We start from the raw sequence: 24,158 nt of genomic DNA, 5'->3' as shown, positions 1-24,158 counted from the left end.
AGAACAGGCATTCCTATCCTTGTTCATTAGGTGGGAACAGCTTTGGCTTAAAGTATCTTTCACGAAAATCGGATGAGTCAGGTGTCCCTTGTTCCCAACGTTCTTTAAAAATAATTAAAATAAGTCTCATTGAGATTAATGTATTCTTAAGCTTTAAGAACAGGAAAACATTTAGTTAGAACAAACCCTTAACATTTAATTAATTACGTCTCCGTGTCATAATTAAATGTGTTCAATGAAAGTTCAGCTTTGTAAAGAGAGTCTCCTCATGATTGCTCAGCTTAAAAACAGGTTAGCTACTCCTATTTATCGTTAATTACTCATTGAACAGCCAAGCCATATGCACTTAATGAGTTTAGAGAGGAATTAACCTGCCCTGTTTACCTATTTCTGCTCCGCTGCATACCTGTTTAGTAAATTACTCACTCATGATTGAATGAGATAAAACAAAACAACAATATATTAAAACACATAAAACAAAGTTTCACAGCAAGGCTTTAGATCCGAAAATCTGAATGCCTAACATACAAAATGAGGGCTCCTTAAATAGCCCGAAATTGTTCAGAAATCATTGTTCAAGATATAATAAAATAAAGAAGATATGGTCTGGCAGACTGTTCTGACAGTCAGAAACAGTTTGCAACACAGCAGTCCGCCCATGCTTGATGATTTCTTCTGTGAGAGATGGTTGTTCTGCCTCCAGCATTAATTCTTCTTCCGAAAAGGTCTCCAATGATTTAAGGATGATTGATCAAGTTCTTCGGGTACAAATTGTTCCCATGAGTTCTTGTTCTCTTCCTTATTATTCGCTTGTCCGCACTCCTTTCCTGCTTGTTCACCGTGTGGATTCTGCTACCGAACAGGCAGCTGCATTATCACAAACAATCTGCGAAAACAATGTATTATGAGAACGATATGTTGCATTATTGTTCGGTTATTCCCAAAATTGTTACAAAATATTATACACATTTTACACTCATCACAGCTCCCGGTACATTTGAAGACCTAGAACCATCACTAGAATTTGGAGGTGCAAATGATGAAATGTTGGGACCCAACAGAATCCTCACTAGACGCTCGGTCAGTATGTGTTCTACCTCTGGATGACATGGTCCTACGATGTATCATATATAGCATTAATGCACAGTTCAACAAATAATTTCACATAATCATCCCTAATAACGTAAATAGATAATTTCACATAACTGTCCCTAAGAACGTCAACACGCTCTGATACCACTAAATGTAACACTCTTTTTTTTTGTCAAGCCATAATTTATATATATATATATATATATATATATAAATAAGTGACAATGTTATAAAAGTTAAACAAAATACTTATATAAAAAAAATGAAAACTTGATTTCCACTATAATTAAAATCGTTTGGTCCTGTATATAATATGACAAAACCACAATTCAAACATATCTAAGTGAAGATTTAAAATGATATTAAAATAATCATTTGCAAATTAATATGGCATAAGTTTATCTGTCAATTACCAGAATAAATAAATACATAATATGAATTGAGAGTCCTTGTTCATATTGTCAACACTGATATACCTTCACAACGTCTAGGTATACACCAAAATTCTAACAATCTTAGATTAACATCCGAAAATCCTAAGCAAAAAAAATGATAATAAACTAATCAAATTATAATTTTGTAAATGACGATTCCACGCGCCGACCGACCCAAACAAACATCATAAATCCTTAAATTCCTGAAAAGTGGTGGTGGCAAGGGGTGAACTGCCGACTCAGTAAAATAGTTATTTAAATATACAGTGCAATCACATGCGCATACAATAGCTTCGTGCCTTTAGTTTATAGGTTGTCAAACAACAGGTTTATCAATTTACAATTTAATAGTCAGTTAATTTAAGGGCACTGCTTATCCTAGTCTAGTAATACTCAATGGTTGCATGACCATAATATCTATATCACGGGTGTATCCTATCGTAACAAATACTCGGTACCCCAATGATATACCTTTAGGTACCCTATCGTAACAAATACCCGATACCTGACACCCTATCGTAACAAATACCCGGTGTCAATATTTCACATGATCATACTAGTCAATTTTCTCAATTTAGTCACAACCATTGAATATACTATCCTAGATAAGCTCGTATTCTCATAATTTTCCAATTTTTCTTACTATGCAAAATTTATCCAATATACCATAATCAATTTCCATTCGATCACTAATAAGTCTCGATCTAGAATCTATTCATATCCTCACAACCATCGATGTCAAATTCAATTCATTCACGCCACCAAAGTCGCCATAAATAAATCAAGTATACGTCAAACATATAAATCGAATCAATAAGCAATTAATACATGAAGTTAAGTATAACACCCAAACATACAAGCACACATACTATATATTTAATTAACCACTTACCTCTACCAATTGCAAGTTTAACTATCCAGCTAATTCTTCTAGCCTAACCTCTGCTTGATCGTCGGGTACTAAAATATTTATGCGCTCAGAGTTAAACATTTATAAAAAGCTACATCTACTGACATTATTTATTTATGTCATACTAGTATCATGGTCCAATTATCATTTTAATTTCCACCTGATAATACGCTTAAGTGTAAATGTGATAACTGTAGAAATAAAAGGTATTTGTTCTATGTTAGAAAAACAATTTTCGAGACCAGAATACAAAACTCAATATCAAAAGATGGAATTAATTAATTTTCCTACCAAAAAAAAAAAGATGGAATTAATTGGTTATGAGTGGAGAAGAACTCATCTTTCAAAAGAATATTGTAAAGGAATAAACAAATGGAAACAAACATGTCAAATTGGTAAATCAAATACTCTTTCAACAGAGACAATTTAAGGTGAAAAGATTCTACCCATTAAAGATAAAAATCTATTGATAATTATATATATAATTGTTAATACCCAATGATCCATACTCAAATTAAATAAAAAACAAAGTGATTTGTTAAAGGATTTGCAAACCTGGAGTATTGGGAGGTTCGGCCGCCACACTTTTCAAAAGAACATACAATTTTTGTTTTTTTAGGGCATATAACTGCTCCTCCCAAAATAAGTTTTAAAAAGGTAAAAAGATAAATATATAATATAATTAATATATATATATATATATATATATATATATATTTACTTAAACAAATTATACCTAATATATAATATGTTAAAACATACAATATCATGCATGAATTTAGTTGCATATAATTAATATATATATATATATATATTTATTTATTTACGGGCGTTACAGGTGCGATTAGGATAGTGGTATTGGAGATGTGAAGGTGGATTACTTCGCTTTTTTATTTCAATCTTCAAATACTTTCTTTGTCGAAATTCTAGATTGTATTCATTCTTGTATCTCTATTGATCAAAATGCAGAGCTATTAGGTGTCTGTTGATGTGGTCAAAAGGGTCGTGTTTAGTATGCATCCCGATAAGGCTCCGGGGCCAGATGGGATGAATCCAAGGTTTTTCCATTCGTTTTGTTCGTTGGTGGGGGTGGACGTTGTCAAAGTTTGTAGGGAATTTTTTGCCACTAGTTCTTTGCCGTTGGGTTTGAATAATACAAGTGCTTATCCCTAAGAAGGAGCAACCAGAAACTATAGGCGATTTTCGTCTGATCTCCCTCTGCGATGTTCTATATAAGATAATTGCAAATAGAATGAAGCCTTTACTAGATTTGCTCATCTCTGAGTCTCAAAGTGCGTTTGTTTTTGACCGGTTGATCATTGATAATATCCTAATAGCCTTTGAAACAACGCATTTTCTTCGAACAACTAAGAGGAAGGATCGTTTTGCTGATTTGAAGATAAACATGAGTACGGCGTACGATCGTTTGGAATGCGGGTATGTTAGAGTAGTGTTAAGCAGATTTGGCTTTAGTGGTCGTAGGGTGGATTTGATTATGCGCTTCCTAGGAACAGTTAATTATTATATTGTAGTTGATGGTCAAGAGCTTGGCCTATAATTCCTTATTGTGAAATTCGCCAAGGTGGTCCACTTTCATCTTATATCTTTATTATTTGTGCAGAGGGGCTGAGCGCACTGATTCGAGCGAAGGAAAGACATGGTTTTTGGCATGGTTATAGTGTGATGTCGGGGGCTCCTATTGTCATTCATCTGTTTTCCGCAGATGATTGCGATTTATTTTTTCGGGCTAATTTAGAGGAATGTGAAGTTGTCCGGAAGGTTTTGCAGGAGTATGAACTTGCCTCAGGCCAAACCGTAAATTATCAGAAGCCAGCTATCTTGTTTAACCGGAATTTACAACATGATGAGAAAAAGTGGAGTATGTGGGGTACTTGGTGCTGTGGAGACTCAAAATCAAGGAAGATATCTCGGTCTTCCCTCTTTGGTGGGGCGCAGTAAAATAGAGGTTCTTCAATTCATAAAGGATCGAGTGTGGAACCGTATTAATTCATGGCATTCCAATCTCCTTTCCCGTCCAGGCAAAGAGATATTCCAAGCTATTCCTAATTTCGCTATGAATGTTTTCTTGCTTCCTAACTGTCTTTGTCTTGAAATTGAGCATATGCTAAATGGCTTTTGGTGGTGTAATAAAGGAAAATGCATAAGATGGCTCAGTTGGGATAAGCTTTGTGATGTTAAAGAGATGGCTGGCTTGGGCTTTAAAAGGTTGCGTGAATTCAATCTAGCTATGTTAGGTAAGCAGGGATGGAGGTTTGTGGTTCAACCCAATTCTTTGGTTTCACACATTTTTAAGGCTAAATACTTTAAAAATTGTAGTTTTTTTTTGGAAGCAGTTAAAGGTAATAACCCAAGTTTTGTTTAGAGTGGTATCTTTTAAGCGAAAGATTTACTGATTAAGGTTGTATGAGAAGGGTTGGAAGTGGTGAAGATATTAGTATCGATTATGATCCTTGGTTGATTGGTGGAATTGAAGGGAAACCATCTATGATTCTTCCTCAAGAAATTGCAGATGCAAAAGTTTCATCTCTTTTTGAAGTTAACTGTAGAAGATGGGATGAAGAAGTCATGAGAGATGTCTTCAACAAGGAAGATCAAAACCGTATTCTTAGTTTGCCGCTTTCTAGTAATTGCATTTAAGACATTTGGTTTTGAAGTTTAGAGAAATTCCAGTCTAGACTTTGAGTCCTTTACTGAAACCGCAAGTCAAGCTTCTATCCATCCGCTCCTTAGCGTGACCTAACCCGAGACTTTCAAGCTTTCTCAAGCTTTCGAAATCTAAAGTGAGTGAACCATAGGCATCCAGGATGGTTCTTTTTTTGTGAAGAGTGCTTACAAATGGTTATGTAATGGGACCCAACTGGTTGGTAATAGTATGTGGAAGAAGATGTGGAGCTTGAAATTCCCCCCTAAGGTGCGTAATATGCTTTGGCGTGCTTGTAGAAATGTTTTGCCTACAATTGCTGTGCTTACGGAGGAACGTGTGGCTGTCAATCCTGTTTATGCTATCTGAAATTTAGATTTTGAATATATTTTACATATGTTTAGATATTGCATTCACGCTCAGTCTGTTTGGAACATGTCTGGTTTGGGTACAGTGTTGGGTGACGATTTCCTTTGCTTTAAAGATTGGTTGGAATTCATTCTTGCGAAATATGTGGCTGAATAGAAACAATTCTATTTGGAATAATTCAAGGAATTTTGCAGATTTTTGTTTTCGTCTAGCGTTCATTGGGTTGAAGGAGTGGCAGGATGCTCAATCAAAGGGGATGAATATATGTGCCCAGATTGTTCTAGGTGGGGTAGGGTCTGCCCAGGGTGCGATTCACTGATTACGGTCTCATCCGGTTCGCTTTAAACTGAATGTGAAAGTCTCTATTATCTCGTGGTCAGATCTGCTGGGTTTAGAGGCGGTGCTACGGAACTGCAACGATAAGTTTTGTGGAGCTTTTTTCAAATTTGTGCGGGGTGATTCCTTACCTTTGTGCAGGGAAGCTATATGCATTCGGGAAGCCCAAAAATTGATTTTAAATGCATTGTTTTTTTTTAAAACATTTTTTTTTGTTGTGTTAAATGAGATAAAATTGATGTTATTTGGAGGGATAGAGTTATACACATGAAATGAAAGTGATATTTAAGAAGGGTAAAGAAACGAAGAAGTAGAGGAAAGGAGTGTGAAGAAGAAAAGTGCCAGAGACGATACAAGAAGTCGGTAGCCAAGAATTGTGGTTTACCACTCGTCCCTTTTTCTCTTTCTCTTGTCTTTGCTGCGATTTCCTCGTTCTCTGTGCCACGATCAACCCCTTCTCCTTTTTTTTCTTTTTTCTTTTTTCCCCCCAATACATATTTCTTTTTTCATCTCACTCCCTTCATCTCCGTTTCTGCAAATCACATGAACAAAGCCGATCCCTACCCCCACCCCATCATTGCTTTTTATTTATTGATTTTTTAAACTAATCACCACTGCTCTGTCTGAGATCTGATCTACCTGAGTCACTGTTTCTCTCTGCCATTTTGCCATTATTTCGTTTTCAGTGCATTTATATCAATCACCTTCATTTCCCTAATCCCGAGACGATAACCCATCTCTTTGCTTCGTTTCTTCCTCACTATCTGGTACCTTTTCCTTTTATTTTTCATCTATGCATCTCTAATTGTTCAATCAATATATCTAATCCTTCTTGTATTATGCCAGGCTTAGATTAGGGTAGGCTAGTTTTCGTTAATTAAGCGCATTTTAGTTTATATAACTGGTATTTTTGGAAATTTGATTATAATTGTTGTCATTGTGGTTCTGCAAGATTTATGAAAAGGATTCTGATTTTGTTTTTAGCATGGGACAGTGCATTGATTCGTACTTGTCTTTTCTGTTTTTATGTTTAGGGGATCCGTCGTGCATTTGTTGTTAATAGTTTGCTGTATTGGATCGATCAGGCGTCCGTCTACATTTATTTGATTGAATCGAGGTTTTTCAAAGTTTTACCTTTCTTCTGCATTTTCCCAATTCCGTGAGCTTCTGTGGTTGAGGGCTGTCTTCCGCCCATTTCTGCATCTTTTCTAGGTGTTCCTTGCAATTGACTGCGTTGGACTTGCTGTGGACCTGCATTTTGATTTCTGGGTAAGAAATACTGACCGACCATTTTTCTATTTTTGAGTATACATGTATTGATGTTTGTACATGGCTGAACAGATTTTGAAGCTGGTTAAATCCTCAAGGTAGCAGAAGAATGTGCTTTCCCCCCGCAGTGAGGAGTTAATTTTGGGCTAGGGAATATAACATCACTTCAATTGTCTCATTTTGCCTGGGGTAGAATCTGTTGGAGATTTGCTCCAGGCGGCAAATCTTTGTTAATTGTGGTTACATTATTCTCCAATGGGGTCACTGGAAGCTAGTTTATGACTTCTGGCCAGCCCTTGCTGCACACATCAGATCCTTCTTCACTGTCACCGCCTACCCACTCTCAAAGATTTGACTCCTTGGGCTGTCTATGCCGCAATGATTCCTTTAATTCATCCATAATTGATGACACTCAAAGCAATAACTTTGGCTTAGAGTATTTGGGGAAGGGTGACAAAGTCCTCTCTGTTGGAAACACCAAGTTTTGTAGTCAAACATCAATCGGAGAAGATGCCACTTCCACCAAAGCAGCGCAATTTGATTCTTTAGAATCTCAGTTCCTTGAGGAGGTTTCTTTGGAATGCCCCACACAGGAGAGTATACCCCTGGTACCGTGGGGCGCAATGGAACTGCCAGAGATCAACAATAATAACACCAATTCTTCTAGTTTTGAAATTTCTCGGGGTTCATCTTTGCTTCATGATAAATCGGGCAAGCCTCAGGGGAGGAACCGTCACAAAAGTGTGCAGTTTGATGATAATGTCTTATGCGAAGAAGATGCTAGGTTCATTTACATTAGTGATCCTAGAAGAACCAATGACAAGTATGAGTTTACAGGGAATGAGATTCGAACAAGCAAGTATACACTGATAACCTTCTTGCCAAAAAATCTTTTTATTCAGTTCCATCGTGTTGCTTACTTGTATTTTCTGGCTATTGCGGCTCTCAATCAGCTTCCTCCTCTTGCAGTGTTTGGTAGAACTGTATCTCTTTTTCCTCTCTTGTTTGTGCTTTGTGTCACAGCTATTAAAGATGGCTATGAGGATTGGAGAAGGCACAGATCAGACCGTAATGAGAATAACCGAGAGGCTCTAGTGCTACAATCTGGTCAATTCCAACCAAAAAAATGGAAAAAGATACGAGCTGGTGAAGTGGTGAAGATCTATGCTAACGATACTATTCCTTGTGACATGGTTTTATTAGGAACAAGTGATCCTAGTGGCGTTGCTTACATACAAACAATGAATTTGGATGGTGAGTCCAACTTAAAGACCAGGTATGCAAGACAGGAAACATCCTCTGCAGTACTCGAGGAGTGTACAATTTCAGGATTGATTAGATGTGAACAACCTAATAGGAACATTTACGAGTTCACTGCCAACATGGAATTCAATGGGCATAAATTTTCCCTCAGCCAATCAAACATTGTTTTGAGAGGTTGTCAGCTAAAGAACACTGATTGGATAATTGGTGTTGTGGTATATGCTGGACAGGAAACAAAAGCAATGTTAAATAGTGCAGCATCTCCATCCAAGAGAAGCAGACTGGAAAGTTACATGAACCGTGAAACACTATGGCTCTCTATTTTTCTTTTCATAATGTGTCTAGTTGTAGCTATCGGAATGGGCCTTTGGCTCACTCGCTACAAGGATCAGCTTGATACATTGCCCTATTACAGGAAGATATATTTCAATCATGGAAAGGATTATGGAAAGAAATACAGATATTATGGGATACCCATGGAGATTTTCTTCTCTTTTTTGAGCTCTATCATTGTGTTTCAGATAATGATTCCAATATCTCTGTATATTACAATGGAGTTGGTTCGTTTGGGACAATCCTACTTTATGATTGGAGATAGACATATGTATGACACTAGTTCTGGCTCAAGGTTTCAGTGTAGATCTTTGAATATAAATGAGGATTTAGGTCAGGTACGCTATATTTTTTCAGACAAAACAGGGACACTTACTGAGAACAAAATGGAATTCAAGTGTGCAAGTATATATGGGAAGAGTTATGGAGGTTTCTTGGATCAGTTTCAGGAAGATAACATTGCAGGTATATGACCAGTTGCCATTTGATTATTATCATATTGTGCTAGATATGTTCCAATTTTTACTTTGTCAATCATGTGCTGCAAAAACTTGTGGTCTCTCCCTTTGTAATCAGTTACCTTTCTATCTATATTTCTGCATTCTAGCAATTATTTATTTTTTCTTTTGTTATATATTTTCCTTAGTTGTTTTAGAAATTAATTTTGGTATTTGAATTAACATTTTTGTGCATATTTATGAACTATTAGTAATACGATGCCATGCAATAGGGACAGGCCTGTTTATCTTTAGGCTCAACTTTTTTTCCTGCATGCTGCAATGTTGCAGGATTTTATTTGTTTTTTTTCTTCTAAATTTGTGATCTTATGAACATAATGAAATGGGTTTTAGCTCTTGTTTTATGTGTTTAAATATAGCATAAGATTAATATAAAGCCGACTTCCTTTGTCTTCCCATCAGAATTATGGTGTAAACTTTTTCATGGAAAGGCCTTAATGGTGTCTGGACCCAATCTGCTTCTTTAGTGAAACTCACTTGGTCCAAAGGTTGTTAGAAATGCTTTTTTTTTTGGCAATTTTATCTAGTCCAATAAAGAAAATGGTATTGCCTTGCTGGAAAAATGCAACATTTTTTTCCATGCCTGATTTTTCCTCTCTTCTCTGCTCTTTTGTCACGTGCCATACTTGTGACTATGCAATGTTACATTTCATAGAGTTGGATTAAGAGTATGGTAACTCATCAATTCAAATTTAGGAGTATTAGGGCTTGGTATGAATTAGTGAATTACATAACTGCTGGATTGGGTTCATAGTGGAGGTGTTTTCAACACCCTATTTTGTCATTTTCTACATGTGGAGTTCATGTGTTTAACGTCTTTTTTTTAGTGAGACCTTAGTGAGTTGGTTCTTTTTCATTGATCACAGTAGGATGATACAATTTACATGAAGTTCACAGAATTTGGAAAGTAGATTGTTTTGTACCATTAAGCAATAACTCAATAGGCTTTCAAGTGGTGTTGACTTCAGATTGGTCATTGGACCTTCATGCTTCTTTTATTTAAATTATATTTTGGTTTGTTCTATCATGATCGTAATTTTACTTAAATGCATGATTGTCTTTCATGAAATTACTATTTTGTCATATCTTCATTTTTTCCTGTATTGTCATGTTTTTCTTTTAATAAGCTCTTGGTTGTTTTCCTGTTTCAGCCGTGCAGAGATCGTGCAAGCTTAACTCTACAATAGCTGTAGATTCCAAACTCATGCAATTGTTGCACATGGACTTAGTTGATGATGAAAGGATTGCTGCACATGAGTTTTTTCTTGCGCTGGCTGCTTGCAACACTGTTATCCCTATTCGTACTTGTGATAGGTCTTCGAGTTGCACGGAGAGCTATTACCGGGAGGGCATAGAAACTATTGATTATCAAGGTGAATCTCCTGATGAGCAAGCTCTAGTTGCTGCAGCCTCTGCTTATGGATATACTCTCTTTGAACGAACATCTGGGCATATAGTAGTTGATGTTAGTGGTGAGAAATTAAGGTAAAAGTTCTTTGTTTTTCATCCATTTCTTTGAACAGTCATATGTTCTAATCTTGTACATGATTTCCTTGCAGTTGAGTAACCAAAAGAAGAACCTAAATACTTTTTGGCACTTGATTACACCTTAATTATTAAAGCTGATGATGTTGTTGTTCTCTTTTGGTGATTAGGTTTGATGTGCTTGGTATGCATGAATTTGATAGCATACGGAAAAGAATGTCTGTTGTTATCAGATTTCCCAACAATACTGTGAAGGTGTTGGTGAAAGGTGCTGATACTTCCATGTTTAGTATTTTAGCAAAAGACAATGGGAAAGATGATCTTGTAACACATGCCACCCAATGTCATTTAACTGAATATTCATCACAAGGTCTTCGTACGCTGGTGGTGGCAGTAAGAGATCTCAAGGAGGCAGAGCTTGAGCAGTGGCAATGCAGGTTTGATGATGCAAGCACATCTTTGACAGACAGAGCTTTAAAACTGCGTCAAACTGCAGCTCTTATAGAACGTGATTTGAATCTACGTGGAGCTACTGGAATTGAAGACAAACTGCAAGATGGTGTACCAGAAGCTATTGAGTCTCTCCGGCAAGCAGGGATCAAGGTCTGGGTTCTGACTGGAGATAAGCAGGAGACAGCAATTTCAATTGGCCTTTCCTGCAAACTCCTCACAATAGATATGGAGCAAATAATTATAAATGGCAATTCAGAGATTGAATGCAGAAAACTTTTGGCTGATGCTAAGGCCAAATTTGGTGTGATGTCATCTTGTATAGGAAAGCACAATCTAAAACGCAGGAATATTGAATTTGAGAACCTTGTACCTGAAGGGAAGAAAGAAGGACTAGCAAAAGTACCACTGGCACTTATAATTGATGGAAATAGTTTGGTGTACATTTTGGAGAAAGAACTGGAATCAGAAGTGAGCATCTCTGTCCAACGACTGACCTATTAGTCATTTGTAGATTGGAATTCGTATTTTAAAATTTCTTTGACTAGTAACATCTATTATCTTAACTATTGACTTGGCAACTCTTTTATCCTTCTGCAGCTTTTCGACCTAGCAACTTCCTGTAGGGTTGTGCTGTGCTGTCGGGTTGCACCATTGCAGAAGGCAGGAGTTGTTGATCTAATCAAGAGCCGCACAGATGATATGACTCTAGCCATAGGTGATGGTGAGTGCGGTTTCATCTTTGTTATTCTTTCATTTTTTTCCCCTATTCTGTTCAGCATTATTTAGCATTCTAGTGCTCAGTTGAGTTTAATGATTTGATATGCATGGACAAATATTTTTGATATTTTTTCTTTTAATGTTGGTATTTTAATTATGAAAGCTCCAACAAATTACTGCTGATAGGATAAATGCTCTCATTCTACTTGCTTCTGACCATTGACATTTTAATAGGGGCTAATGATGTTTCAATGATCCAAATGGCGGATGTTGGTGTTGGAATATGTGGTCAGGAAGGGCGTCAAGCAGTTATGGCATCTGATTTTGCTATGGGACAGTTTCAATTTCTGAAAAGATTACTTTTGGTGCATGGACACTGGAATTATCAACGTATTGGTTATTTGGTTCTTTACAACTTCTACCGCAATGCTGTATTCGTGTTAATGCTGTTCTGGTATGTCTGAGTCCTTGGCCTGTGATGTTGTTATGGTGTTCAATTATATCATATTTTGTCATTGAAAGAGGAAGTGACAAAAGGGGGTCCTGTAGCTTTAGCAGAAGGTGCAGGCATGTGTCTTTAGAGGGTCAGGCTGCAGATATATAGAATTTACTGAAAGAATTTAGGGATAAGATTTGGTTTTGCTTGCGGCATTCTTCGGGTTGAGCAATATCCCCCCCTGGCGTACTAAAAGGTGTAAATATTACGGTCATGGTCAGTTCGTAGCTCAAGTTTCTCTCTTTCAAGGGATCTCATTGTAAATCTGTTGTTAATTACTAATAAATTTTGATCTATCAGTAATTTTCATGGGTTACTTGAAAAGGGTAATATTGAGCTACAATTTGTTACCATGAAGGTAATATTGCACATTTTTGTATGTTAATGTTATATTTGCCTATTCCCAAAACTGCTGGGGGCAAAAAGTTGCCTTATCCCAAAAAATTATAATTGAGCAATCACAAGAGAAAATTTTGCAAATATCAGCATCATGTGTACCAAAGTTTAAAATTCAAATGCCAATCAAATAAAGCAGAGCAAGGATTTTGCAAATAAATATACTAAACATTACTACAACAGCCGATGTATGAGAACAAATTGGCATTTTGGTGATCAAAATAGTTCACTTTGCAGAGAATGAAAACGGAAACTTTGCATAAACAAAGAATCGAGTTGACCTGATTTTGTTCAGTGGTTCATGGTGAAAAGATATGGTAATCAATTATATTCTCTGAACACACATTCTTTATCAGTAAAAATAGGTAGTCTCAATAGTTGTTCAAATTAGGGAAATGAAACAGGAATGCCGAGGATGATGAGGGAGGAAACAAAATTGTTATGTGAAAAGAGATACTAGGTGATTTTAGGGGGTGTATTCTAGTACGATTCTGGCAACTTCCATGAAATAACCATAGTTAGTGACTTATCTGCATGTTGGCATGAGATTATGCAGATTAGGAATATGCTAGTAAGGCATTTCCGTCTTGTGCATTCAACCTTGCAATAGGCAGTTACCTCAAGGAATAATTTGTATCCTTGTAAGTTGTATATTACTCCCTCCATTTCAAAATAATTGTCACATTTGACCAAATCACACATATTAAGGAAATGATTGATTTGCATTAAATTTATGGAACATGGACTAAAATACCCTTTATCTCTCTTTATTAATAATTCTCATTTTTTTGTGCTACTCATTAAATTGAACCACTCTTTATACATTGAAAACATAAAATCACAAAAAGTATAATTAATACTAAAGTCATTAATAAGGGTGAAATAGGAAAAATGTGCCTTGAAAAATGAACTTTGACAAATAATATGAAATAAGAAAATTTGATGAAATGTGACAATTATTTTGAAATGGAGGGAGTACCTTTCTAATGCATTGCAGGTGCTCTAGGTCTAAGGTTGTCAACGGTGTTGGGAAACCTTTCCTGCTGGTTATCCGCTCTGATGGTGACGGGGAATCCTTGAAAAAAATTCCCCACGGGGTGGGGATGGGGGATGGGGGATGGGGAATGTCCTCTCCACCCCGCAGGGCTCCGATCCACGAAATTATTAATAAAATTATATATATTTTTGAAATATTTATATTAATTTTTGTACTTGATAAATCTAATTATAACATAGTTAAAAAATTTATACATATTATATGTATTTTCTAAAATATCAAACTATTACAGTTATCTTTTATTAATTTGATATTTTATTTTATATAAATTTAATTTTTATTAGTATTTAAAATAAAAAATAAGAACATAAAATCCCCACAGGGATCCCTGAAGGGTGGGGTGAGGAAATATTTTTCCCGGATTCATATACGGGGATGGGGATTCCCCTGAAATAGTTGGGGTCGGGGGGACTATTCTCCATCCGAGCCTGCCCCACCCAATTTACAACCCTCTAGGTCTAGGGCCCAAGGCATGTCGCAGGTAGCTGCGCCTTTTGATGGCATATTTAATTTGAAATTTTGTGGCTACATTTCATGTTGTCTTCATTTTTCAAGGAATCAAACATGATTCTAGTTGAACCTAAAGCAACTATAGCCATGGTCTATGGGGAATGATATATCATCTCATGGTTGGATTATGTAATATTCGTTAATTCTTTCCTGTTATCAAGATATTTTGGCAATATTCAGCAACCCTGAACTCTAAACCTTGTTTACTTATCCAAACTCTTTCCCCTTTCCTTTTACTGTTAAATGGCTTGCCCAGAGATTTACTTGTTAATATTGCTGGAAATTTTCAATTGGTGGTAAATATCATGATGCGATTATGGCATATTCGATTTATGGAATTGGTAGCAAGTCTATGTTAGGAGTGGATGTTGGCTGCTTTTCTCTTCCTGAAATATTCTGTTCGGGTTACTTTCAGCATTTTCCATACAAAAGCGGAATAGCCCCTCAACTTGTACTCGAGGGACAATGTGATACAAATTAACGTATAACTTGCAATTTTTCAAGCATTTGCCTTATTTGTACTTGTAAAAATTCAATTCTTCGAATGTGCATACATGTCATGGTTTGAAGTTGTAGGATAACTTGGCCCAAACGTAAATTGGATCAAATTGTCTTCAAGTACAATTTCAAGGGGGTAAAATTGTACTTGTATCCTAGCTTTTTCCCTTGGCATTGCATATAGTGTGTCAGTGTTGTGATTTTGATTCTGTCCTGTTTGAGAAATTGTATCATACTCAAAGTTTTATTTTCTAAATTTTGTTATGTTTTCGTCTGTCTGTCTCAATAGGTACATATTATGCACAGATTTTTCGACGACTTCAGCATTGACTGATTGGAGTAGTGTTTTCTATTCTGTTATCTATACTTCTATCCCTACCATAGTTGTTGGTATTCTGGATAAGGATTTAAGCCATCGGACACTACTACAATATCCAAAGCTGTATGGTGCTGGGCATAGGCAGGAGGCCTACAACATGCAGCTGTTTTGGATCACAATGGCTGACACATTGTGGCAGAGTGTAGCGCTTTTTGCTATACCTGTTTTTACTTATAAAGAGAGCACAATTGATATATGGAGTTTGGGCAGTTTGTGGACTATAGCTGTTGTTATCCTTGTTAATATGCACTTGGCAATGGATGTCCAGCGCTGGGTATTCATTACTCATGTTGCTGTTTGGGGATCGGTGGTTATTACATTTGCTTGCGTGGTGATATTGGATTCTATACCTGTCTTTCCCAACTATGGGTCAGTATCACTGATTTTTTTTGATGGACAATTTCAGTTTTGATATTAATTTGGTCCTTGTATGATTGACTAATAGGACATATAATTTGTGCAGGACTATATATCATGTGTCTACATCACCGACCTATTGGCTCACCATATTGCTCATAATATTCATTGCATTGCTTCCTCGCTTTCTTTTCAAAGTTGTACAACAAAGTTTTTGGCCATCAGATATCCTGATAGCTAGAGAAGCTGAGTTTCTGAAAAGAGGACCTAATAGTTTGAGGTCTGTACCTGATGGACGTTCTAGCTGACTTGTATATTACCCCCTTGTAGACACACATATATAGCTCAAGTACCCATCACATAGCTTTCCCATGGCATGCTGTTGATACTCAAATGTAAGTGAAATGTTTGATCTTCATATTATCCTCCTCTTTAGTAACTGATGTCAATATTTATAGTGGCTTTGGGGATTCATTGTTCACTTATTGAAATTGATATGACAGCAAGCATATATATTTGAGGTTTGCATGTGCAAAAGTGTGTTGGTTTGTGCTTATGATACCAAAATGTTGTTTCAGGTATGTTAAGCAAAGCAATATTTGTGACAACATGCCAAACAAATGGTTAGAAAAGAGAGAGACGGCAGCAAAACCATGTTGAGGATATAAAAGAGGCTATCGGAACTCATCTGCAAGATTTAGCCATGGGAGGAGTGAAAGAAATGGTGTAAAGAAAAGGTTGGAATAGTGAGAGCTCCAAAAGGTGGGATTTGAGTAAATGTTGATATATTAATTATAATATAGTGTTGGTTTCAATATCAGATAGCTGACTGACTTGAGAATTTAGATGTGGAGGGAAAGAAAATGAGTATATGATAAATAGTTGTATGCATTGCAGAGGATCGGGCTTTCTTTTTTTTTTTTTAAATTGTCTTCATTGATGTATTCTTTCTCAAGAGGGACAAAACAACTAAGAGGGGTAGTAATACAAACAAAAAGCATCATCATCAATTGATACATTGTACTCTAACAACGGAAACATATCAAACCTACTTGTTTGCAAACTCCTTTGAACTCTAGAAAAATTTGAACTCTAGAAAAATTAGTCGAGGAAATATATGTCCTTTTATTGATAGAGACCTTTTAATAAGTAACACCTCCTTAATTCGTTTTGTATGGTATTATCATGCATAACAATTTGCTTTCTATTTCTGGGATCAGAAATAATATTATCGTCTGAAATTTCCACATTGTTTCTTCTCACTATTTGATGAAGATTCAATATTTTGACCCTTGTCAATCATTTAAAAAAAAAAAATTATGCATCATATCCTTAAATAAAATAAAAACAAACATAATTAAATTAATAAATTAAAGTAGATCATAATTCAAGTAAATAAATAAATAAACTAAATTAAAAATTCCCAAATTAGAAATTAATAAACTAAATTAAAGTAAATCATTGTAAATAAATCATAAAGTAAATTAGAAATTCCTAAATTAGACCCTAGATTAAAAACTTCTAAATTAAACTCTAAATTAGAAATTCTACATTAATTAGAATTACTAAATTAGAATCTTTAAGCAAAACAACATATTAAAAATCTCTAAATAAAACTCCAAACTAGAAATTCCTCGAAAAAACCCTAATTTAAAAATCATAAAATGAAACCTAGAAATAAAATAAATAATAAAAAGGAAAATAGAAAACTTACTTGAGAGTGAAAAAGAAAAAGGTTGGGTGAGTAAATTTGTGAAGAAAAATATAGGGGATATTTGGTGAATATTCCCTAAAATTGGTTGAGTTACCATGCCTTTGCTTTCTCCATTTTTTTTAAAGAGAGAGAAAGAGAAGGTTAAAAAAGAAAAAATGACATTCATAAAAATGTTTTTGAGGTTCTTACTAGACGAAAAAGGCCTTTTTTTTTTTTCTTTCCATCTATTATTTTTTTTAACCTTCCGCAGTATAAAACGTTATTTTTTGCTGCAGTAGATTAAAATAATAATCAGAAGATAGCATATATCCCATCTTTTGTAAATGCAGTCGCCATAGCTGGAGGGGCTCTAGCTATGGCAAACCCTAGCGATGTTTGGGAGGAAAACCTGTATGGGGGTTTTTTGGAGGGACCGGACGGTCGACCGACCCCCTCTGCCCCTGGCCCCGTCGCTGTTGATTAGGATTCTATAGTAACATGTTTTACTATATGAAGCACTGACACACGTGCGGACACGGCAAACGACATTTTTAGAAAATATGAGACACGGGTGCGGCGGGGACACGACAAATTATATATATTAGATATAAAAATATATAAAAAAACTTACTAAATCACAAATAAGTCATTCTCTAATCCATAAACAATCATTAATTCATCAGAATCCCCAAAATAGTTATAGAAACAGAAGAAATCAGAATCCCCTAAAAAGAAATCGGTATCCCTAAAAAAGAAATTGAAAGAGAAGAAATCGGAAGCAAAAGAAACAAGAGGAGAAGAAATTGGAATCAAAAGAAACAGGAAGAGAAGAAGTCGAATTCAAAAGAAACTGGAGGAGAAGGAATCGATTTCAAAAGGAATCACAATTGTAAATGATGAAGACAAAGCAAATCGACAATCGCAGGAGAGAAGAAGACCTAAATCGCATCGCAGGAGAAGAAGACCTACATCGACAATCGCAGGAGAGAAGAAGACCTAAATCGCATCGTGTATTAGCAGTAAGTAAAAATTCACCGTGTCCCAGTCGTGTCCCCCCGTGTCCCATCCGTGTCCGATGCTCCGACCATGTCGCCGTCGTGTCCCCGAGTTCGACGAGTCCGACTCGGCCACAGCGACCCCGGGGAAGTGTCCGTGCTTCATAGATTCATCAGAATCCCCAAAATAGTTATTGAAACAGAAGAAATCAGAATCCCCTAAAAAGAATTCGGTATCCCTAAAAAAGAAATTGAAAGAGAAGAAATCGAAAGCAAAAGAAACAAGAGGAGAAGAAATCGGAAGCAAAAGAAACAAGAGGAGAAGAAATCGGAATCAAAAGAAACATGAAGAGAAGAAGTCGAATTCAAAAGAAACTGGAGGAGAAGGAATCGATTTCAAAAGAAACTGGAGGAGAAGGAATCGATTTCAAAAGGAATTGCAATTGCAGATGATGAAGACAAAGCAAATCGACAATCGCAGGAGAGAAGAAGACCTAAATCGCATTGTGTATTAGCAGTAAGTAAAAATTCGTCGTGTCCCAGCCGTGTCCCATCCGTGTCCGATGCTCCGGCCATATCGCCGCCGTGTCCTCGAGTCCGACTCGGCCACAGCGGCCCTGGGGAAGTGTCCGTGCTTCATAGGTTTTACTTATATAATGAGGAGTTCAAGGGATTCCTTCCTAAATAGTAGATTAGAAGATAAGTTCGATCCTAACATTGTTGGATTAAAATCCATAATATAGGTTTTACATGTATAATATAATAAATTATGGGCTATCATATATATTAGTTCATTAAGTGGTCTAAATTAATTTATAGATCTAAACCATATATAACGGGTATGAGCTTATTTATGTATAGATACTTAGTTGTAATTATACTAATTCTATGATGAGCAGAATAATAATTACAACAATTAGGTTTTCACTATCTACAGTCTCATCCATCAAGTGTAGATGTGCTAGTTGCTTCTAGCCCTGGAAGACCAATTAACTTAAGGTGTCTCTGATTCTCTTCAATCTGTTGCGCCATGGATTCAAGTACGCTTCCGCTTTAGATCTTGATGGATTACATGAGTTTAGGATCTTGTGGTTTGTGGATCGAATTTCAATAAGTAATTACAACAAGTGATATCAGAGCAACTCATGATTGATTCATTGATATTTTCTTTTACTTCGATGAAACGTTTTTTGGTTTTCGCCAACCTTATGCCAATGATTTCAGAATGATCCATAGCTTGTTTTGGATAATAGGAGACATGTGGAGTTTTTGGCATTTAAGGGGAATCGGGATGCTGCTGTTGCTGATCTTTTTTGTTCCGGGCACTCGACTTTGGGATAAAGGGAGGATTGCGGCTTGGTTTAGTCCGGGAGATAGGGAGATTATCTTAAATATGACTGTTCCTTTATCAAATCATGATGATTCTTTGTTGTGGCATTTCACTACTGATGGTACCTACACTGCTAAATCTGCATATCAATGTCTTGAATCGGCACGATCTCATTTGGTGCAGTAGCCGGGATGGAACCAAATTTGGTCGTTGAACGTGCCCCCTAAGTTGCGCATGTTTATGTGGCGTTTTTGTGCAAAGTTGTTACCATTGCGTATCAGACTCGCGTAAAGGCATATTCCGATCCCTGTTGAGTGTGTTATTTGTCTTACTGACATCGAACACGCCTAACATCTATTTGCATGGTGTGGTTTTGTTGTTTCTTGTTGGCAGGCTGCGGGCCTTCTGGTCCCAGGGGTTAGTTGGGAATGGATCGAAGAGTGGGCTTTTGATATATTAATTTCTGAATCAATTGAGATGGCAGGTTGGCGTGTTCCAATTTTATGGGGTATATGGGATAACAAGAATCAGCTTTTATGGAATGGACATGAAGGGACAGCAGAAGGGACAGCACATGAATGGACATGGGGTAAGGAAAGCTAAGTGTTTAGTGCAGGATTGGAAGGCATCGCAGGTACTTTCAAGGCGGATTAGTGAAATTCATGTGCCTGGAAATTTCGCACGATGGGAGGCTCCTCGTTCGGGGTTTGTCAAGTGCAACGTTGACGCTTCGGTATTTGCTGATACTGGACAGTTTGGTGCTGGAGTGAGACTTTCTTTCTAGTTTCATTGAAAGATTCTTTAAAATTATAATGGCATTGAAAACTTGTTATGATCACAAATTTCACTAAGTTCTCGTTTGATTTTGAGACGAATTTGGTTGATAATTGTGTATATTCTAGATTTAGTGGGAGCAAATCTATTTTTCTTTTTGAGATACTCAAAGCTAGGTGATGCCTTTATGGTTAAAGGAGACAATTTTAGTCTCAAATAGTGTTCAAACTATTATACATTATTTTGGTGTTCTCAAGTATGTGTAAATTTAGATATGTATTCATATTTGAGGTAATAAACAGATATGCAAATATTTTGTATTGAATCTTTAGAAAACCAGACGATAAGCTCATGTGTTATTCACATAGAATAAAACTCACATACATATAATATATCAGAGTCAAATCAGATATAGATCATTATGTATACTGATTCTGATAATATCGCATGCTCATTTTGCTTAAAGTTGATTTCAGTTTATTAGATGGATGGATGAATCATTTCTTCCATCATGGTAGCTATATTTATAATGCATTATGGGGCATAAGGTTTTTTGATTGACCGTAAAATTATCATTAGGTTGCAATTTTGATATAGAAAGACAATATATTGTTACAATAAGTCAACACTTATGTTCTACCAGTAATTCAGTATCCGGTAGAGAGTTCAGAATTGACCGGTGTCTAATGAGCATATTGGGACAAACTCCATCATCATGGGCTCGTCCAGTTAATGATTATTGCTCATGGTCTTTCATGAGTATAAGTTGTGTATGCAATTTTCATGCTACACATCCATACTTAATTCATGTTCATTTTGTTATGTTAACATAAAGTGAGAAATTTATATTTGTACGTAGAATGGTAGATATGTTCATATAAATACCAAATGTTAATTTGAATTTGTGATAAAAATGAATGGAGCGAATTTCAAATCTAGATTTGGTCAACACAATTATCAAATCTAACAAGAAGACCAGTAAATATGAACACTCTCTTAGAATATGATAAATAATTATAAGAATAAGTGTGAGTGTATATTGTATTGCATATGACCAAGAATTTAATTGGTTATTTAATTAAATGATCCTTTTTAGTACTTGCATTAATGAGTCTAAATAATCCCATATAGTTAGTAATAATTAACTACAACAGAAATCAAACATCATATAAGTGCCACCTGGAAATCTTATGATTATTGGATTACAACTACGTTGATAACGCGTTGCTCTTCATGGTAAGAAACATGGTACATGCACACACACCATCACTACCTACTCATGCTTATCCAAACTTCAATTATTATTTTAAGGCAAAAAGCATCTTGAGGCCCCTGATCTTTCATTGTTTTGTGCATTAAGCTCTCAATCTTTTATTTAGACACATTGAGCCCATGATCTTTCACCATTTAGTACATTAAGCCCTCGATCTTTCATTTAGACACATTGAGCCCTTGATCTTTTATATATGGGTGTATTAGATCCTTTCATAAATCAATTAATATATAGGTTTATTAAGGGCATGTTTGGTGTGACAACAAATGATGTTCTAAAAATAACAAATTCTAAAATAAAAAATATATTATACAAATTAATAAAAATAATTTAAATAAAAAATAAAAAATTTATTGAACACAATAAAACCTTGTTTTTCGATAATTATGTTCTAAAAATAAAAATAATGTTAAAATTGAAGCACATTTTATGAAAATAAGAAGGGTAATTTTATCAATAACAAGTAATTACAAACAACTGTTCATGAAAAGAGCTTTTCGTGAAAAGCTCCAAAATGTTGCAGTGTCCAGAGAAAATGCGAAACGATGCAGTTATATAAACCTAACCAAACATGCCCTTAATAAACCTATATATTAATTGATTTACAAAAGGGCCTAATACACCCATATATGAAAGATCAAGGGCTCAATGTGTCTAAATGAAAGATCGAGGGCTTTATGCACCAAATGATGAAAGATCAGAGACTTAATGTGTCTAAATAAAAGATCGACGGCTTAATGCACCAAACAATGAAAGATCAGGGGCCTCAGGATATTTTTTGCCTTATTTTAAAACTATCTCCTTTAATTGATTTAAAGGATAATTTCAAATAAAACTCTGTAGTCTTACAGTTTTTGCAGATCGATATAGTTGTTAAAATTTTTATTTTTCTAAATTTGACCGTTTACAAATTCAAAGTAAAAAATTTTAAAAATTAAATAATATTTTAAGCGACTTCAATTTTTCAACTTTTTAGGTTTGGGATTATTAAAGTATTGTTTTTTATGAGAGATAAGGTTGATGTTTAAAAAAAGAAAACTTCAAAACTGATGACTTTATAAAAAACGTGGTTCTATAATAAATATGATACTAGACAACTTTAAATTTTAAAATTTTTTATTTTTGGTTATTATCAATTAAATTTAAAAAAATAAATTTTTTTACTATAAATACCGATTTAGAAAGAAAAAAATATAAAACTACATGACTTTTACTTACCGTGATTTATCCTATAAATTTATTTTTAATGACTTTTTTGGAGAAATACTCTTTTTTTTTTTTTTGATGAAGAGAAATACTCTTTTAGACTTGTTTAAGTGTCATGTCTTTTAATTAGTCCAAATTATTTTTATTCCACCTAGCATACGAACTTAATGGGAGAAAATCTGATATTCCGTTTCGGTGTCTCCTTCCATGTCCCTTTCATAAGAAATGATCATTTTTAATTAAAATAATATATTTTATGAGCCAAAGAGACTAATATGATTAAAAGATACCACTTCTTGTGAAAGAGACATATAAGGGGACACTGAAATGGAGACAACATATTTTCTTCCGAAGTTAATGATACCACTTTAAACAATTAAAAAAACTAACGAGATACCATTAAAATTTAGACAACCAATCTATTTTGGACTAAGTGTAAAAGAATTCAGACTCTTGATATATCCAAAATGTTGATCCTTATTCTATTCTCTAACTTATTATTATTTGATAACATTTCTTTTGGTTTGTCCAAAATATTAGTCTCTTTTTTACTTATTATTTGATAATATTTAGCTCACGATCTATTAAAATTGGTGAAATTTCAATTAATGTGAATGATGAATTATACTTTTGACAAAATATTAACCTATTTTTCTTCTTTTTTTTTTTTCATGTATATACATGTTATTATCTGAATGGGTCATGATCAATTTTTATATACCATTGTAAAATTTCTTGAAAATTAAGATAGAGACGTTTTGAATAAATTTTGGAAAATTTATCGGTATCATATATTAAAGTTGGATTTTATAATTAAATACAAACTTAATGAGTTAATAGACCATTCTGAATCTTAATTGATCTAAAACAAGAGACCAAAATCATTCATGATAAAGGTAATTCTAACAGTCAGGAAACCGAATTAGGAATGGTTCTCATGGTGACAGACTCGCCCCCTCTGTTTCCGCCCAGGATAAGCCAAAATGTAATTAGGGCAATTCTGGTATATATTTTAAAGGCTTAATATATCATTTGCCCCATGAACTTGTCCAAAAAGCTTGATTGGCTCTCTGAACTTGCGTAAAATGTAATCAATTGATCAATCGGTCGTAAAAAAGTAAGTTAAATGCGGAAGATGTATTCCACGCATCTTATAATGTTATTACGTAATTCAAAATAAATTAAAAATGAAGTTATTACTTGCTCAATTATAAAAATTGTCTTCTCTAATATTAGAATTGCATACCCCGATTTTGGTCGTTTTACTTTTTTTAAGACTCGTGCAATACATCTCCCGTATGTAACTTACTTTTTTTTTTGCAACCGAGTGTTCAATTCATTATATTTTGCGTA

The 24,158-nt window shown here is 35.1% G+C and overlaps 1 protein-coding gene across 2 annotated transcripts; it reads left to right on the top strand.

The window, feature by feature from the left end:
• Positions 1–6,107: 6,107 nt before the first annotated feature.
• LOC136206744 (phospholipid-transporting ATPase 1-like) lies at positions 6,108–16,601 on the top strand. 2 transcript variants are annotated; one of them, XM_065997891.1, is made up of 10 exons: positions 6,108–6,570; positions 6,889–7,072; positions 7,145–9,133; positions 10,338–10,671; positions 10,842–11,592; positions 11,722–11,845; positions 12,076–12,295; positions 15,088–15,546; positions 15,641–15,929; positions 16,113–16,601. In XM_065997891.1, exons 3-9 carry the CDS (start codon positions 7,351–7,353, stop codon positions 15,840–15,842), a joined length of 3,873 nt encoding a protein of 1,290 aa, XP_065853963.1. In that variant the 5' UTR covers positions 6,108–6,570; positions 6,889–7,072; positions 7,145–7,350; the 3' UTR covers positions 15,843–15,929; positions 16,113–16,601. The 2 variants fall into 2 exon arrangements, with proteins under 2 accessions (XP_065853963.1, XP_065853962.1); XM_065997890.1 differs by having other exon boundaries at positions 6,838–7,072.
• The last annotated feature ends 7,557 nt before the right edge of the window (positions 16,602–24,158 follow it).

Source organism: Euphorbia lathyris, chromosome 9, assembly GCF_963576675.1.
Source record: "Euphorbia lathyris chromosome 9, ddEupLath1.1, whole genome shotgun sequence".
Classification (NCBI taxonomy): Eukaryota; Viridiplantae; Streptophyta; class Magnoliopsida; order Malpighiales; family Euphorbiaceae; genus Euphorbia; species Euphorbia lathyris.
Note: the sequence above shows the minus strand (reverse complement) of the source record. Positions and strands in the feature narration are given on the sequence as shown.